General features: G+C 41.1%; 2 protein-coding genes across 2 annotated transcripts; one reads left to right on the forward strand and one right to left on the reverse strand.

Annotated features, from left to right (window-relative positions):
* Positions 1-830: 830 nt before the first annotated feature.
* Positions 831-5,360, reverse strand: r3hcc1l (R3H domain and coiled-coil containing 1-like). Its single transcript, XM_038714104.1, has 7 exons — positions 5,147-5,360; positions 4,284-4,752; positions 3,894-4,084; positions 3,643-3,713; positions 3,262-3,357; positions 3,024-3,164; positions 831-2,180 (listed from the first exon to the last, which is right to left on the reverse strand). The coding sequence occupies exons 2-7, from the start codon at positions 4,737-4,739 to the stop codon at positions 2,128-2,130; spliced, it is 1,008 nt and encodes a 335-aa protein (XP_038570032.1). The 5' UTR covers positions 4,740-4,752; positions 5,147-5,360; the 3' UTR covers positions 831-2,127.
* Positions 5,361-5,515: 155 nt separating this feature from the next.
* crtac1a (cartilage acidic protein 1a) lies at positions 5,516-15,724 on the forward strand. The gene is made up of 14 exons (XM_038714077.1): positions 5,516-5,683; positions 6,413-6,618; positions 6,773-6,969; positions 7,084-7,220; positions 12,400-12,556; positions 12,641-12,775; positions 13,339-13,475; positions 13,564-13,700; positions 13,826-13,908; positions 14,044-14,144; positions 14,347-14,515; positions 14,890-15,035; positions 15,341-15,380; positions 15,513-15,724. Exons 2-14 carry the CDS (start codon positions 6,422-6,424, stop codon positions 15,518-15,520), a joined length of 1,644 nt encoding a protein of 547 aa, XP_038570005.1. The 5' UTR covers positions 5,516-5,683; positions 6,413-6,421; the 3' UTR covers positions 15,521-15,724.
* The last annotated feature ends 1,236 nt before the right edge of the window (positions 15,725-16,960 follow it).

Raw genomic sequence — 16,960 nt, forward strand, 5'->3', positions numbered from 1 at the left:
TTAAAGCTTAAGTGATGACAAATCATTTTTGTCATTAAAACAGATTTTGGTGATCCGTCAAAAAACTGAAACAAAGAGCTGACTAACACAAAACAAAATGAATGCAGCATCTTTTTGTTGTTGGCTTTCCCAAAACTTTTTCAAATTCTTAGCAGTGATATGTAAAATGTTAAATGGATAAGTTTGAGGATAAGTCAAATCACAAAAAAAAATCGCAACAAAAAGAGGGAAAACTTTATATAAAAGATTCCATAATGGTCTAACAGCAGGCATAAACAAAAACCATTGAATTCAATCCAATTTTATTTACATAGCACCAAATCACAACAGAAGTTCACAGGGAACTTTTCATATAGAGCAGGTCTAGACATACTCTATTTAATAGTATTTCTAAGACTGATATTGCATGATTTATGTCCTGCCCTTCTGTCCAGCACTTCAAACCTGATGATCTGGATATAAAGTAGTGGTAGAGTTGAATTTCACACAAATACTTGAATAAATCATGTGTGCCAGCAACATAATGTTTTAATATGAATGATCACCTTTTCAAAGCTTGTATGGGCTCAGCAACCTGTCGTATTATGTTAACATATCCTCAGCAAAGTTTAGTTTGAAGTTGATATAAAGTTCAATAACTTGCAGCCCTCTCTCCAAGCTGGGAAAATGCAACTTAACTATAAGCTGACGAGGTGGAAGAGACACTGCGCCACATGGCCTGTGGTTGGCTGGGTGAAGCCTCAGAAGAGGCAGCTGGTGTCCTGAGCCTGAATGTATGCGTTTCAAGAAGCTGAATTATGAAAACTGAACTCTGAATCAGGAAACCGAGGTTGAAGTTAAATGTTTAATTCAGTAAACACATTGTCTTTTTTTACAAGTCCAAAATCTCAACTTTACAGGAATAAAGAAAAACAGCATTTTGAGATTGGTCACCGCACATTTTTTTAAATCTAAAGCAGTTTTAAAATCAAAACGGGCGTTGGAGTTTAAATGCCATCATACATTTTTAAACTTCATTTAACTTTTAACTTATTTCATGAAAATAATTTAGCTTGAATTAAAATGTATGCAACTGAAATACAATATCTGCTCAACAGTTTCATTCAAGTTTACAAGCCGGAGATCTGCCACTTTTAAGTTTTCACATGTACTACCACCAGGTAAAATGGATGTTAATCATGATGTTGTGAAAAAAGTAACTTTGTTAAAGGACAGAATTTTGCCTCCATTATTAGACAGACACATGGTTGTTTTTGAACATGGACACTCCGTCTTCACAACATTTTCTCCCTACAATAAAATGCTCTCTTTAATTTGAACTGTCATTTGCTCTTCAGAATGACTATCCTCATCATCATCATCATCATCATCAGTACTACTTGTACAACAGGGCTCCTCTCGTTGAAAACACAATACATTCTCCTGTAGGTTTTAACAAACAGAACAGCCATAATACTGGACTAGAACAGCGGCAGCTTCCCAGGAGGCTTTTCAGAAAATGTTTAATAAGAGCTCACGGGTACAATTAAAAAGTGAACATCAAAATGTCCAAAAAATGCAACATTTTTAATTCAAGTGTAATCTCAACATTGTCTTCATAGTATAATGATGTACTGAATTGCATGACTGAATATTACAGGACCTTTAATAGAAAGCTTTGCTGCTCTAACATTAACAGGTGCATCCACTTGTGTCATCTTTAAAAACATAAAATAAATTCCATATAAAGACATACATGTGGCCTCTATTAAAAAAATAATTATTTTGAAGCCGTAGTTACCCTTTAAAATGATTAGACTCAGTGCTTCACTACAAAAAGGTGAGCCGGTTGTGTAAGCCCTGGCCGTGACACAGAGGCAACAGTCCCTGCACAGACAAGGTATGAGCTGAGGTAAGGGAACAGTAGCAGGACGCTCACATTTGATGCAACACTGCACGCAAATGGACAGACAGTAGAATTATGAGACGTTCAGTAAGAGAAGCTGGAGGACCGTGTCAGAAAGAAGAAAAAAATGGTGGGAAGCCATTTTTAGGAAGCACAGTGGTAAGAAGGAGTGGCCAGTTGAAAGAAATAAAATAACAAACAGGAGAAGACGGTGGGTGGGGTGGGGGTAGCTTTCTGTGCAGTCACTTCCCATCCCAAGCATCTTCCTTCTGTTTGGCTGCCAGGCGCTTTTGTTCTGAAAGATAAATCACAGAAACAAGACATAAATCAGCAAAAGCCCTTAGCTACTTAACTAAACATCACTCTGGTGGTTTGTTGCTCTAAATTTGTATAACTGTCTTTGCCATATGAGGGGAAGTGAAGCGCTGAGGCAGACTGAAGAGCTGGCTGTATGTATTTATGTAATTAATCTCTGGGTACAGCCATACGTGGCACACATGCCAAGGACACAATGTTCAGCACATGATGCACTCCTGCACTGACATTCACTGTGCGTGCTATAATCTTAAATAAAGAGCACAGCATCTCACCCATGCTAAGAACAAAGGACCTTTTTTTAGCTTTCTATACTCAAGGCTCTGACTTCCTGACTCAGTGGACAGCCATTTGGGGTTTTCTGTGCATATATACTTAAGTTCCATCTGTGAAGGGAAATGGTTGCTGTACTGATTATAGACCTGCTATGATCTGCACAGCAGTGGACCTAGAGCAACTTCTGCTGGTGTCAACTAGCAACTACATGTTTCAAATTCTTCTGTAAAGTATAACAACAGCTCCCACTTGTGGTGGAAAATGTGTGATGCCACAACTAGGACGATGAGGACTTTTGTGGGTCCTTAATACAGTATTTATTCATTCAAGAAAGGTTGAGAGGGAACCCATGTTCTTTCTTAATGACACCATGCTTGACACTCACACATATTATTCACTGTAGCAACAGGCCACTCTGCAGTATTTCCGACCCATGTCTGCTTCTTAAACATAGGTTACTAGGGGAGAGAGCAGGCCTGCTGACCACAGCACATCTTCACATTAAACACCTCAATCATAATCTGAACACATAATAATAATAATGCACCTCTTGCCTCCTGGAGTTTCCTCCTCTCTGCATCGCGCTGCTCCTTTGTGATGTTGCTCTTCACACCAAGGGCGCCGATCACAAGCTGGCGAGCCAGCGCTGCACTCGTTTGAGGTCTCTGTTTAGCAGGAAGGAGGTAGTCTGGGTATGGGAGGAGAGGAGAATAAAGAGGGACACAGATCATGTTAGTCTTTAAATGTGGATTTATTATGGAAATTACAGATGGCTGTATTTGTACCTGAGCAGCTACGGGCTTTGGCCTTTGTAGCAGGGGAGGATTTGGAGAGTGGTCGCAACTTCATCAGGGGATGTTTGGATCTTAGAGCTTCACGGGCTGAAAAGGGAACAGAAACAAACTGAAAAGGTTTATTACTTGAATAGAACTGAAAAAGCACATTTGTAACATGATGTCAAAGAGAGATTCAAACACGTTTCCTCTTACAAAACCATAAAATAGCTCAGCACTTCACACCAAGTTTCAGTGAGAGTTGGTTGGTCAGGTTCTACTCATGTCCACTGATCCTCTTTATTAATAGTTTTCCTCCCATTGTAGCGGGGGAAAGTGTCACAACAATGACATAGGAGAGCAGAGGATAATGTATTGTAGGAGCTCACAAACCTGCTATGGGGCTTGAGAAGAGACCCAGGGCATGTGAGTCATCAATCCACTGGATGTCAAAGCCTCTCTGTCTGAAAGTGAGAGGTCACGAATAAATAAGAAGAGAAGGTGTTACAAAAACCAAAGGAAGGTAAAACTGACACAGACACTTCTTGTGGATCTCAGATGCAATACATACACCAGGGATCCTGCACTCACAGAGATATCAAGAAACCTAAATTATATTGATGAATAAGTTTAACTATACATACTGGTAACACTGAAATAACTTGAGAAGGTCCTCTGTCTTAAACTCTGCAGGGAAGTCGTAGATCTCTACAATGTGAGAAAGTTCATCCTCACTGAGGTCAATGTCGTCGTCATCATCATCTTGGTCCATGTTGTAGTAATCAAACCTGGGCTGTTGGATTGATCCCTTCTTTCTACCTTCATTCACAGCCAGCTGGAAGCAGATGAGGAGAGGTGGTGAGAAGAAGGAAATGACGAGAAGGAAAGGGATAAGGGGCATTAAGCCTGAATTATAACTTCTTTTAAGTTAAGTTTTTAGCCATGTGTACACATAAACTGGCAAAGAGTGTTAACTTTGGGGAATATTGTGACGTTTTTTTTTTTTTTAAATATCACCTCTACCAAGCACTCACCTCTTCAAGCAGGTGCGGATCCAGACAATCTCCATCATCATTGAACAAGGTGTCCCAACTGTCCTCTTCCCCCTTTTCGTCCTGAAGGGATGTTGCTTCCAGACATGAGGTAGTATCTGCTAGCATCTCCTCATTGGTTGCAGCGTGGCCATTAACCTGCACATCTGCATCCTGCTCTTCCTTCACAGCAGGCTTGCTGTCACCTCCATCTTCTCCTCCAACTGGCGCTCCTTTATCAGCTGCTCCAGTCTTGTTGTTCTTGTTCTTGGCGTTTTTTCTTGCCTTGTCTGTGTAGCGAGGCCTGGGTCTTGGTTTGACTTCTCCCTGACTCTGACCTTTATCTTTGGAGCCACTATTTCGTTGCTTGGGGGCGTAAAGAGCCTGACTTGGCCTTTTTGACTGAGATGGAGGTGTGGGTGTTGGAGGACTGTCTTCTTTTGGCTGTTCCAGCTCCATGTTGTTAAAACATCTGGAGCATACAGGAAAGAAAACAGAAGAAGAGGCAGTGCAATGAAAACATCATGGGCCTTTCTTAACCGTTAGACGATTTCCACTCGAGTCTTGAATGTGTTTAAAGAAAATATGAATTATCTTTGACTCCAATGACTTCAACTGGTTAATTCATCCGGGAGAACAGTTTAAAAATTAAACAAAAAACATTTAAACCACGACATTGCTGTTAGCTACAGTTAGCTTACCAATTTAGCTAGCTACAGCTAAACCTCCTCTCGTTCAGGTTGTAACACTTGTGTATTGAGGATACAAATGTAAAGATAATGTCAATATAAATGAAAAAGTAATTATTTTCATTCAAACCATTTCAAACAGAATTGTAGAAGATAATTAATACTCTTTCAGCTTACCCGTGTTTGGTTTGTTTAGCAATAGATTTTCGTCGCACTATTGACGCAAGCTGAGGTCAACGCAAAGCATTCTGGGAGATGCTGTTCTTGAATGGCGCTGCAGCAGACCCACTCTGGATGGTCAACACGGTTGTTTAATGTCAATTTTGTATTTTTATGAGAATGTTCATTGTTTTTATAGGTCACGAGTTATACCCTGGCAGGAAGTATTAATGTGCTGTCTCTAAAATGTATTTCTGTGCCGTCGCTGTGATGTTTTTGTTTCGCAGCGTCTTCAAAACAAAGCAGACTTCCGCTTCTCGCATAGGTCACAGAAGCACAGGCCGGCCATTGGTCAACAATCTAATAAGTCCCACAGGTCTTCGCTTATTGGTCAATTGTTTACGCGTTACACAAGCTGTTTCATAAATTTTAAAAGCAGAAGTTGTGTAAGGTGGAGAATATTTGCCAAATGACATAATAAGCGGCGCCGAGTGCACTCACATCTCTGCAGCGACCCAGATCATCTTCATCTGTACACAGTGATAGAGCTGTCAGGTAAGGTTTTTAACGAAATGTCTGCATGCGACTGTGCTGGGGAGCAAGCAGTGAGGGCCTATAGGCACCAGTGAGCAAACGATTATCCAAGAAATGATCAGTAAAACAGAAATTCATCAATAATAGAGCGGTATAATTCACCTGGCGCAGGTTGCAGAAATGTTGATTCTAATGCAGAAGCATCTAGACACGATTTGTGTTCAAATGTATAATTACTTTCTCAAAATGGGAAAAACACAATGGTGTTCACTGGCTGATTTGGATGGATAGACGTCTTCTACTTAAATATATTGTCAACTCGTTTTTATTGTTTTTGGAGACTCTAACTTCTTTATTTTATTTTTGTAATATATCTTTTGGACAGTTTTACGTCTCCATTGTAATTCTCAGTTTTGAAGGTTCTGTAAAAATAAAATAAAAAGTAGTTTATTCATCACTGGGGCCATCCAGTAATCCAGCAATTTAGTAATGCATGTTCATAAAGTTGGGAGATTCACAAGAGACGCATGAAAAAATGGATCAACTAATGTAAAACTGATGTATATTTAACACAAAATTCTGCCTGTGATTGAGGTATACTTTTGCTTTACTGAAGGATACTAATGTGGTGTCTATCACATCAGGACATACAGTATCTCTTTACATTATATTTGTCTGCTTTATACAGAAGATTTTTGCATCTTCGGCATATTTAAATAAAATGCATAACCAAGCCCTGTGTTCCGTCAGGTTGCAGTGATGTGGATTTCAGGTCTATTGCTCCTCCTGGTTGGACTCTGGCATCAGTCCCACTCCCAGAGCTCTGAGCCCATGCTTCAGGTCGTTACACAGACGATGCTTCCCCCCGACAGTCTGCACAACCCCACGCAGCTCAACTATGGGATGGCTGTAACAGACGTGGATGGTGATGGTGACCTGGAAGTGGTAGTGGCAGGGTGAGTGGGAAAATGGTTAAAGGTAGAAGCACTGCTGACGGCGTGACAGAATGCATCTGTTAGGTGTGTCATGTGTTCAGAAATTTGTATATAAAACTGTGTGTGCATATAAAACTGTGTGTGCAATACAAACCTGTGTGATGTTCTGCTATAGGTACAATGGCCCCAACCTGGTGCTGAAATATGATCGCACTCAGAAGAGGCTGGTAAACATTGCTGTTGATGACAGTAACTCTCCTTACTACGCCCTGAGGGACCGAGCAGGGAATGCTATTGGAGTTACTGCCTGTGATGTGGATGGAGATGGCCGTGAGGAGATCTACTTCCTCAACACAAACAATGCTTACTCTGGTAAATTGTGCATTCTTATGATGTGCTTAAAATGTTTGTCCCAGCAAGCAATTTCAGGTAGCTGAATGATCCCCCCCCCCCCCCCCCTCATGATAACTGATGGTTTTCATGCAGGACAGGCAACTTATTCAGACAAGCTCTTCAAGTTTCGAAATGGTCGCTTTGAAGATCTTCTGAGCGACGAGCTCAATGTACGTCGCGGCGTTGCTAATCGCATGGCAGGACGTTCAGTTGCATGTGTTGACAGGAAGGTCAGTAAACACACTGTGTAAACATACACTGTTAAAAAAATAAGGGAACACTTAATCATTACTGTATAACATTAAGTCAGTTAAACTTCAGAGACATAAATCTGTCCAGTTAGGAAGCATGAGAGTCCTACAGAATGACCTCCAGCGGGCTACTGGTGTGCATGGTTCTAACCAAACTGTCAGATGCAGACTCCATGAGGGTGGCGTGACAGCCCGATGTCCTCTAATGGTATCTGTGCTCACAGCCCAGCAACGTGCAGCTCGATTAGCATTCGCCAGAGAACACCGGAATTGGACATCCGCCATTGCTGCTCCGTTCTCTTTACAGATGAGAGCAGGTTCACACTGACCACATATGACAGACGTGAAAGAGTCTGGAGACGTGAACATGATGCTCCCTGTAACACCATCCAGCATGACCGGTTTGGCAGCGGGTCAGTGATGGTCTAAGGAGGAATATACTTGGCAGGCCCACAGACCTCCATGTGGTAGCCAACGGTATCCTGACTGTTGTTCGGTCCCTGGATGAAATCCTCTGAGCCACTATTATAATAATAATAATAATCTTTATTTGTAGAGCACTTTACAAAAACAAGTTATAAAGTGCTTTAACAAGTGTAAAGACCATAATACCCAAAAGACAATAATACAAAAACAATACAAGATAAAAGCATGAAAACATTGAAAAGACTAAAATACATGTTTAAGATAAATATAAAATAAAAAAATAAAATAAAAGGGATCAAATAAAGTCAAATAAGATCGGGAAAGGCTCTCCTATAAAAGTATGTTTTAAGAAGGGACTTAAAAGAGTTCACTGACTCAGCCGACCTGATTTCCTCGGCAGGCTGTTCCAGAGCCTCGGGGCCCTGACAGCAAACGCTCTGTCCCCTTTAGTTTTCAGTCGAGACTCTGGAACAGACAACAGACCTCTGCCCGAGGATCTCAAGGTACATGCTGGTGCGTATGGGACTAAAAGGTCAGAAATATAACAAGGCGAGAGGCCATGAAGAGCTTTAAAAGTGATCAATAGAATTTTAAAGTTAATTCTAAAACATACTGGGAGCCAGTGTAATGAAGCTAAAATAGGAGTAATGTGGTCATATTTCTTTGTTCTGGTTAAAAGCCTGAGTTCTGGACAGTCTGGAGTCGATCAATAGATTTTTGGGTTAAACAGGTGAAAAGGCTGTTGCAATAATCCAGGCGTGATGAGATGAAGGCGTGTAAAATGGTCTCGGTGTCCTTAAAAGTTAACATAGATCCAAATTTTTGCTATATTTCTAAGTTGATAAAAACATGATTGAACAAGCTTTGTGGTGTGCTGCTCGAAATTTAAATTACTATCAAACCAAACACCAAGGTTCTTTGCCACAGGCTTAATGTGATTTACTAGGGAACCAATAACCAGTATATCTGTTTTGTCTGAGTTCAGCTAGAGGAAATTATTTGATCATCCTTCATCAGCAGAAATTAAAAGGTCATTGGTGACTTTAAGCAGGGCATTCTCAGTGCTGTGGTACTTCCTAAAACCAGACTGAAACCTTTCAAATATTTTGTTATTTTCCAGTACAGTGAGCAGCTGTTTGGACACAATTCTTTCTAGAATCTTTGCAATAAAAGGCAGTTTTGAAATTGGTCTAAAATTATGTGGGAGGGAGGGATCTAAACCAGGTTTCTTTAAAAGTGGGTTCACGCAAGCCGTTTTAAAATAATCAGGGACACAACCAGTAGATAGGGAGCTGTTGAAAATAGAGATCAAATGGGGCCCAACAGAATCTATTACTTTCAGTAAAAACTTTGTAGGTATTACATCAAGTGGGCTGGAGGACACTCTCATTTGTGATAGTGTTTTTAAAAGCTCAGACAAGTCGATGGGATAAAACTGGTTAAAACTCTCTTGCTGCTGGTGAGGGACCTCTGAGTTAGAGGCCGCAGGGGTAATAGAGGCTCTGATTGACACCACCTTATTGGTAAAATAAGATAAAAACAATTCACAGTCATCATTACTTCCAGCTGAGGCACAAGGAGGGGTTGGGTTTAGCAGCTGATCCACAGTCTTAAACAGAAACCTGGGATTGTGTTTATGTGTAGTAATGAGTTCAGAAAAATAGTGTGTCCTCGGATCCTTAACCATGTTATTGTATTTAATTGATAAATCTTTCAGACTGAGGTAATGAACTTGGAGACTGGACTTGTTCCATCTGCGCTCTGCTTTCCTGCATTCCCTTTTTTTAGGCTGCGAATGCTGTCATTTATCCAGGGTTGTTTACTAGCTTTAGACGTAGGCCTAACCTTTAGATGAGCAGTAATATTTAGTGACGACAAGCAGATATGATTGAAGTGATCGACCAGACTGTTGGTGTTGGAATCAGACAGGTGTTGGCTTTGGCTCTGAAAGAATGCACAAAACTTTGAAACACTTTGTTCATTAAAGATGCGAGAACACACGGAGCTTGGTGAGGCGGCATGAGTAACAGGCGAATCGCAGCTAAAAACAATACATCTGTGGTCAGATATGGTCATGTCCACTAATTCCACAGAGGAAATGCTGACACCCAGGGTAAAAACCAAGTCCAGTGTATGACCACGGTTATGTGTTTGCCCTTTGACATGTTGTTTGAAGTTAAAAGAAGTGGCCGTATTTAAAAAGTCAGTTGCATTAACATTGGTGGGGTCATCAACATGAATATTAAAATCGCCACAAAGAACAATTCTGTCATAATTTAAAACCAGAATAAATTAAAATTCAGGAAGTTCTGATAAAAATCCTCCAGGCGGTGTAAATTATAACAAATATGATAGGTTGCAGCCCTCAAAGTTTAAGAGTGAGAACTTCAAAGGAGTTAAATTCATCACAGCGTACTTGATGACATTAAAAATTTTCCTATACACGCTCACTAGCCCACCACCACGACCACTGACCCTCAGTTGACTAAAACAATCATATTGAGGCGGACGCAGTTCAGCTGGCTGGCTATAGTCATTCATTTGCAACCAGGATTCAGTTAAAAACATAAAATCTAGATTTGCAGACAAGATAAAATCATTGAAGATAAAAGTCTTACTTGACAGAGATCTCACATTGAAGAGAGCCATTTTAATTGAGTTTGTTTTGGGTTCTGGAGTTGGTGCAGTTGTCCTAATCCTTAAGAGATTACTATTATTTCTGTGTGGGATGTGCACATTTCGGTTTACTGGTCTATGTGTGATGATGACAGGAATAGAAGTCTTTGGAACAGCGCTAGGAGCAGACGGCTTTACATGCCAGCAGGTGGAGACAGTTGTTTGTGGCAGTGAGGCAGAGATCTGTTCAGTGAGCGGTGGTGTGTCCAGGTGGGCTGCATGAATGATTAGTCATTCACGTAAATCCTCAGGGGAGGACCATACCACATGCTGTATGCAGTCCTGTTTGTTTGGGTGAAGTCCATCTGTCTTAAAAAGAGACATTCATTGCCAGAAAATATTAAAGTTATGGACATAACACAAACCCTGAGCCCTGCAGGCGGACTGGTGGCCAAGGAGTCTACTGAAGCGGCCAGCACCGTGACCAACTGTGGGAATGGGACCAGAGATTAAAATGGACTTTCACTGTCAGACCTTACGCTGGTGCAGTGGGCCCTGGGTTCCTACTGGTGCAGGACAATGCCCGGCCTTATGTGGCCAGAGTGTGTAGGCTGGCCATATGATGAGGGCATTGAGGCCATTGACTCTCATCGGCCCTCATATTCCCCGTTATGTATTGGTGTATCCACCGCCACCAAGTAGGGCCCCAGAGTGTCCAGGAGCTCACTGATGACCTGATCCAGGTCTGGGAGGAGATCCCACCATCTGCCATCTCATCAGGAGCGTGCCCAGATGTTGTTGGGAGTGCATACAGGCTACACCAGGGGTCGGCAACCCGCGGCTCCAGAGCCGCATGCGGCTCTTTCATCCTTATACTGCGGCTCCGAGTGGCTTGGGAAAATAAATTACTAAAAAAAAAAAAAAAAAACTAAGTATTTAATTGAAGTGTATTTTATTTGTGTTAGTTGTTTTTTTATTATTTTAGTAACTAAATTAGAAGATTATTGTGATCTTGAAATATTAAAATATTAATAAAATAATATATTTGATTGTTTTTCGTCGCTCAAAATAAACGCCTTTGGAGTCCTGTCCATCTTCGGATCCACATATGTATGTGAGCAGCTATTCTCTACCATGAACTACATTTAAAAACAAACACCGCTCACGCCTCACAGATGACAGCTTACAGTCTTGCGTAAAGATGAAAGTGACTTCGTACAGCCCCGATTTGCAGACGCTGTGCGCAGAGGTTCAGGAGCAGAAGTCCCATTAACCAGGTAAAATAAATATTTATGCAGATATTTTGCAAATATTTATTTTTCATTGTTTAGGGACACAGTGCTTTTTTTCTCAATTTATTTTTTAAATTCAGGTCAAGGCTCCGCTACATACTCAGCCCAAAGGCGATACTATAAGGATGACGGCTCATGGCATTTTTTGCTTTTGTTTGCTACATGGATATTTTAAGTTCAGCTTTTTAATTTGTTTGAAAGGGACATTCAGACATTGTTATTATTTTTTCAAGAATTCAAAATGTTCAAAATGTTCAAAGCACTAATAAGTGTATGGCTGGGGTGAACCCCAAAGCATGAAAGGGAAGTTGTTGTTGTTGTTGTTTTTTTTTTAATAAATGCGGGTTTTTTTCATTTTAGATGTCAAAAAGTATTTGCGGCTCCCAGTGTTTTCTTTTCCGTGGAAACCGAGTTCAAATGGTTCTTTCGGTGTTAAAGGTTGCCGACCGCTGGGCTACACACACTACTGAGTCACATTATGAGTTGCCGTGATGAAAGTCACGCAAGTTGGATCAGCCTGTGATTGCATTTTTTTGGGGGGGATTTTGAATCCAGCCCCCAATCAGTGTGGTGATTCGGATTTCCATTGACCGTTAGTAAGTAATTTTGTTCTCAACAAACTACACAATGTACAGTAAAGATTTGTAACTTTCAACTATTTCGTTCATCGAGATCTGATGTGGGATTTGAGTGTTCCCTTGATTATTTTTAGCAGTGTATTTATGAAGTCCCTTAATCTGATTCATCACATCTCACCCTCTTTGTTTCCTCTTCCTCCTTCCAACAGCCTCCCTCTCACTCTCTTGTCTGTTGTTGCTCTACAGGGAACAGGCCGTTACTCAGTCTACGTGGCCAACTACGCCAGTGGCAACATCGGCCCCCACGCTCTCTTAGAAATGGATGAGGCTGCCAGTGATGTCACCAAGGGCATCGTGGCTCTGTCTGACGTGGCCGCAGACGCCGGGGTCAACAAGCTCACAGGTCAGGAGGTGGGCTGGAGAAGTGAAGGTCTGTGACATTTTGAAGTGTGCTGAATCAAGCATTCACGGTTTGCTTGTGGTGCAGGTGGACGTGGTGTGTTGGTTGGACCAATCCTAAGCCAGTCGCGGTCGGATGTGTTCTGCGACAACGAGAATGGACCAAACTTCCTGTTCAAGAATAATGGAGACGGGACTTTTGTTGATATGGCCAGACAGGCAGGTGAGTATACAACAACCTGAAAGGTATAGTCAGGCCTAGAAATACTTTTAAAGGCAGCTGGATGTCTTTCAAAGTTTATACTTTTGGTTTCACTCCAAATATTCTATTTTTTGCCCTGTTATATTTAATGTATACCAGCATTTTTAGCTGTGCTAACGATGACTATTAATTGACTACTGCAAAACTGATTACATTATTCTCAGCTGTAGTTTGTGATTAGTGCCAATTAGCAGATTTTTGCATGCTGACACACTCAACTAAAACTGTGAATGTGGTAAACACACATTGTACCTGCTGAACATCAGCATGTTAGCATTGCAAGCATGTTAGTGTACTGATGTTTAGCTTAATGTGCCCCTTTGCAGCCTTACAGAGCCAATAACAGGTCTGGAGAGGAGGAAAGTTGGTGAAATATTGAAGTTATTACACTGAAAATTACACAGAATGCATTGCTGTCAATCCTACACATAGTGGGTGTAAAAATGATTCATATCAAAATACAGTATGTTATTTTTCCAGCACTTGCAACACTAAGGATTTCAACATTGTGTCAATTTCTAAAGGTGTAGAGGACCGGTACCAGCATGGTAGAGGAGTAGCACTAGCCGACTTCAACGGTGATGGAAAGACAGACATTGTCTATGGCAACTGGAACGGCCCACACAGACTTTTCCTGCAAGGCAGTGACTCTAAATTCCGGGTAAGGAAGGACAACAGGGCGGAAAACTAATAAAAAAGTGGGTGATGGAAAGAGTTTGATAAAGCCTTGACAGTCTTCTCGTGCGCAGAACATAGCCACTGGAGAATTTGCTGTGCCCTCACCTATTCGCACAGTCATCGCTGCCGACTTTGACAATGACAAGGAGCTGGAGGTGTTTTTCAACAACATTGCTTACAAAGGCAATGCCCCCAACAGGCTGTTCAGGTAACATTCAATTATCATGTAAAGTCCCATTGAGAAGCATCAAGCAATTAAAAAATTACTCGCAGCAAACACATCCTGGATTATTGTTTACGTTACTAGCTGTTTTGAGCTTTGTGTGTTTGCAGGGTGTCAAGGAGAGCTGGTGCAGACCCTTTGATCCAGGAACTTAATGTGGGAGATGCTGCGGAGCCACAAGGAAGAGGAACAGGTCAGCTGTCTCTAAACTCTGACCTGAATATGTGCCACCTCTGCTGCCTCTCTGTTTGGATGAGATTTACAGAGTCAGAACTGTCAGAGACGTTATGTAGGTCACTGCAGTGAAAGCTCTGTCTGTTTTGGACAGGTGGCACTGTGGCAGACTTAGATGGGGATGGACAGCTGGAGCTGCTGCTGGCACATGGGGAGAGCGCCCAGCAGCCAATCTCTGTCTTCAAGGTCACACAGGTGTGTGTGTGTGTGTGTGTGTGTGTGTGTGTGTGTGTGGGGTGGTATTTGTATGTAAAATATTAATCTGAAAAGTAACTCAGATAAATGTAGTGGAGTAAAAAAATTATACTTAAGTACAGTATTTGGGTAAATGTACTTAGTAACATCAACACTTACTAAGCCCTAAAGGTCCTCAACCTAAACTGTGAAACCTGTCCAGGGCTCGTCCAACAACTGGCTGCGGGTCATCCCTCGCACCCAGTTTGGCTCGTTTGCCCGGGGAGCCAAGGTAACAGCCTTCACCAATCAGAGTGGAGCTCACACGCGCATCATTGACGGAGGCTCGGGGTACCTTTGTGAGATGGAGCCTGTCGCACACTTTGGTTTAGGTAATTTCCTTTACACTTTATAATTCATACACACTAAAAGTAAATGGGATAAACTTATATCTTAAGTAAAAGGCAGTATACATTGCCATAATTTATTTATTTTTGTATGTATTTAATCCAATTCACTGTAGGCATGTTTTTCTTAACTGTGGACAGAGCCAGGCTAGCTGTTTCCAGCTTTTATGCTAAGCTAAGATAATCACTTCCGTGGCTTGGCTTCATATTTAATGTACAGACATGAGAGTATTTTCAATCACCTCATATAGTTCTCAGAAAGAGTGCAAATATTTCCTAAAATCTCTATTCCTTTGACATGTAATATCATGTGTTCCTAACATACACAAAATTTCCTTATTATTACCTATGACTCCTAGGAAATGATGAGGTGACGGTGCTGGAGGTCTCCTGGCCCGACGGCAGCTCCATCACTCGAACCCTACAGCCTGGTGAATTGAACTCAGTGGTGGAAGTGGCCTATCCCACAGAAGGGCAAACGGTTGTGCTTGCCAATGACACGCAGGTACGCAAAATGGATCCACGGCATGAATTATGAACACGGGTAATGTTTCAGTCGGCCTGTGATAGTGGCCATATAAATTTATCCAACCCACCACATCATTCTCATGGCTTTTTTTTTCTTCAGTTCAGTTAGAAGCAGTTTTACAACAAAGCATCAACAGAAGACAACCCAAAAAAACAGATCATTTAGTAACATTACTGTTGATCGCTGACACAGATGATCATTTATAGTCCACTGTCTGTGAGATCTAAATGAATCAACATATTTGGTTTTATATACCAATGAATTTCTTTCTTTTTGTTCAGTGTGGTAAAGGCTTTACTGTCAAGAATGGCTACTGTGCAGGTAGGCCAATCTCCTTAATTTATAACTTTTTTTAAATGAAGTTAAATGAAGTGCCTTTTGAAAGATGAATACGTAAAAATCAAATATTATTTGGTTTCTTTTTAATTTGCTTTAATGTTTATGTTTCTACAGGTCTGTGAGGATAATCACATGGAATGCAATATCAAATTTCTGTGGAAAATGTTACAGAACACATGGTTTTAAAATACTTGTCTTTTTGTCGGGCTTAGTTGTTTTCTTTACTCTATGAGTAGTTTTAGTCTTTTTGTGTTTTTCTGCTAGGTTATGGAAATTATTTTGTATGTGCCATGGCAAACCCTTCTAAATAAACTGCTACAAGTCAGTATGGTCACATGGTAATTTCATTGGTAGAAAAAATTCACATCTGTCTTCAGTAGTTTGAGACACTCCCCATTTAGTCCCAAGTACAACCTCGTCACTCCACGTACTTTTACTGACCTCAGCAAACGCAAGCTAGTGCTGGCTGCATGTTTGAAGATGCACTTTTCACTTAAACCAGCAGCCAGCTGAAAATTAACTTGCAAGAACAACTGTGTGGTAGACACAGACCAACTAGAATAATCAGAAAGTACAAAGAAAACATATGGAGTTTCCCGTGTCCCCTGTTTGTGCTCCTCTCTGCCTCTTCTTGTCTTTCGTCCATGTGACTGCCATCTCAATCAGTTTCAATCCTTTGTACTGTGTTGTGATAATCTGATGTCTGCTCTTCTTTGTTTTCTACCATTTTATTTTCTTGTTCTGCCCTATTCTGTCACTTCTTTCATGCAGCGTTGGCTCCGTTTTACGATGGTGTGCGCTCGACCTCTGTCTCCACGCTTGCAGCCTCCTGTTTTAAGACCGTTTTACTACTATGTGTCATGGTGCTCTCTGCACTGGCAGCTCTCAGGGGCTGGTATTCATGAAGGTAACGATGATGCAGTAAGATGGCTTTTACCCAGCACCACATGCCTTAACCAAGCATTTGCTAAAAGACTTCCAGTATCCGTGAGGCAGTTATCAGAATGCATATCCTTGTATCTGGACCTTCCGCAGTCTGGACTTCTCCTGTTTGCTCTGGTGAGCTGGGTGCATGCTGTAGTCCCTACATGTTGTAACTTGAACTGAAAAACTGGGAACGGTATCATGCCATTTGCCCAGCTGAAGGCGCTGCAGTGTCTTATATCCAGTCAAGCGTGCATGCAAGCATGAGGGAATTTTCCTGACAAAAGCTTGTTAAAACATTAAAATAAGCATGTTTTTTTAAATCTGACATTTAATATCCGATTATTATTATGTACTTTATGCCTTTCCAAAGCAGATATTTTGATTTGTCATAGTGGGAAAAGCACAGGTGTTACTAATAACAAGTGTCAAAAGTCAAAATGTCTTTTGTGAAAAAAGCCCATTCTGCATTAAATAAATATCCCTGTACCTATTTTCCAATGGTGTGGTGTACATTGAGTTTGTCAAAGCTGTTTCACTGATGCCACAGCTGTGAAAGCACGAAGACTGAAACAAAACAGGAAGCTTAATAATGCTAAAAGCATTCTGAGTTTGTCACTACGGGCGGCCTCTTAAAG

This window comes from Micropterus salmoides, unplaced genomic scaffold (assembly GCF_014851395.1).
Source record: "Micropterus salmoides isolate LMB-PRFRI ecotype aquatic unplaced genomic scaffold, ASM1485139v1 Ms_hic_scaffold_12, whole genome shotgun sequence".
Taxonomy (NCBI): Eukaryota; Metazoa; Chordata; class Actinopteri; order Centrarchiformes; family Centrarchidae; genus Micropterus; species Micropterus salmoides.

What these genes read in the sequence shown, in the direction of transcription:
- r3hcc1l (XM_038714104.1), bottom strand. Translation starts at nt 4,739, where the DNA reads ATGGAGCTGGAACAGCCAAAAGAAGACAGTCCTCCAACACCCACACCT. An exon ending in ATCCGCACCTGCTTGAAGAG is followed by an intron (nt 4,085 to 4,283) that starts GTGAGTGCTTGG and finishes ATCTGCTTCCAG; the next exon opens with CTGGCTGTGAATGAAGGTAG. An exon ending in GAAACTCCAGGAGGCAAGAG is followed by an intron (nt 2,181 to 3,023) that starts GTGCATTATTAT and finishes TTTATCTTTCAG; the next exon opens with AACAAAAGCGCCTGGCAGCC.
- crtac1a (XM_038714077.1), top strand. Translation starts at nt 6,422, where the DNA reads ATGTGGATTTCAGGTCTATTGCTCCTCCTGGTTGGACTCTGGCATCAG. An exon ending in TGATATGGCCAGACAGGCAG is followed by an intron (nt 12,776 to 13,338) that starts GTGAGTATACAA and finishes CAATTTCTAAAG; the next exon opens with GTGTAGAGGACCGGTACCAG. An exon ending in GCAGTGACTCTAAATTCCGG is followed by an intron (nt 13,476 to 13,563) that starts GTAAGGAAGGAC and finishes TCTCGTGCGCAG; the next exon opens with AACATAGCCACTGGAGAATT.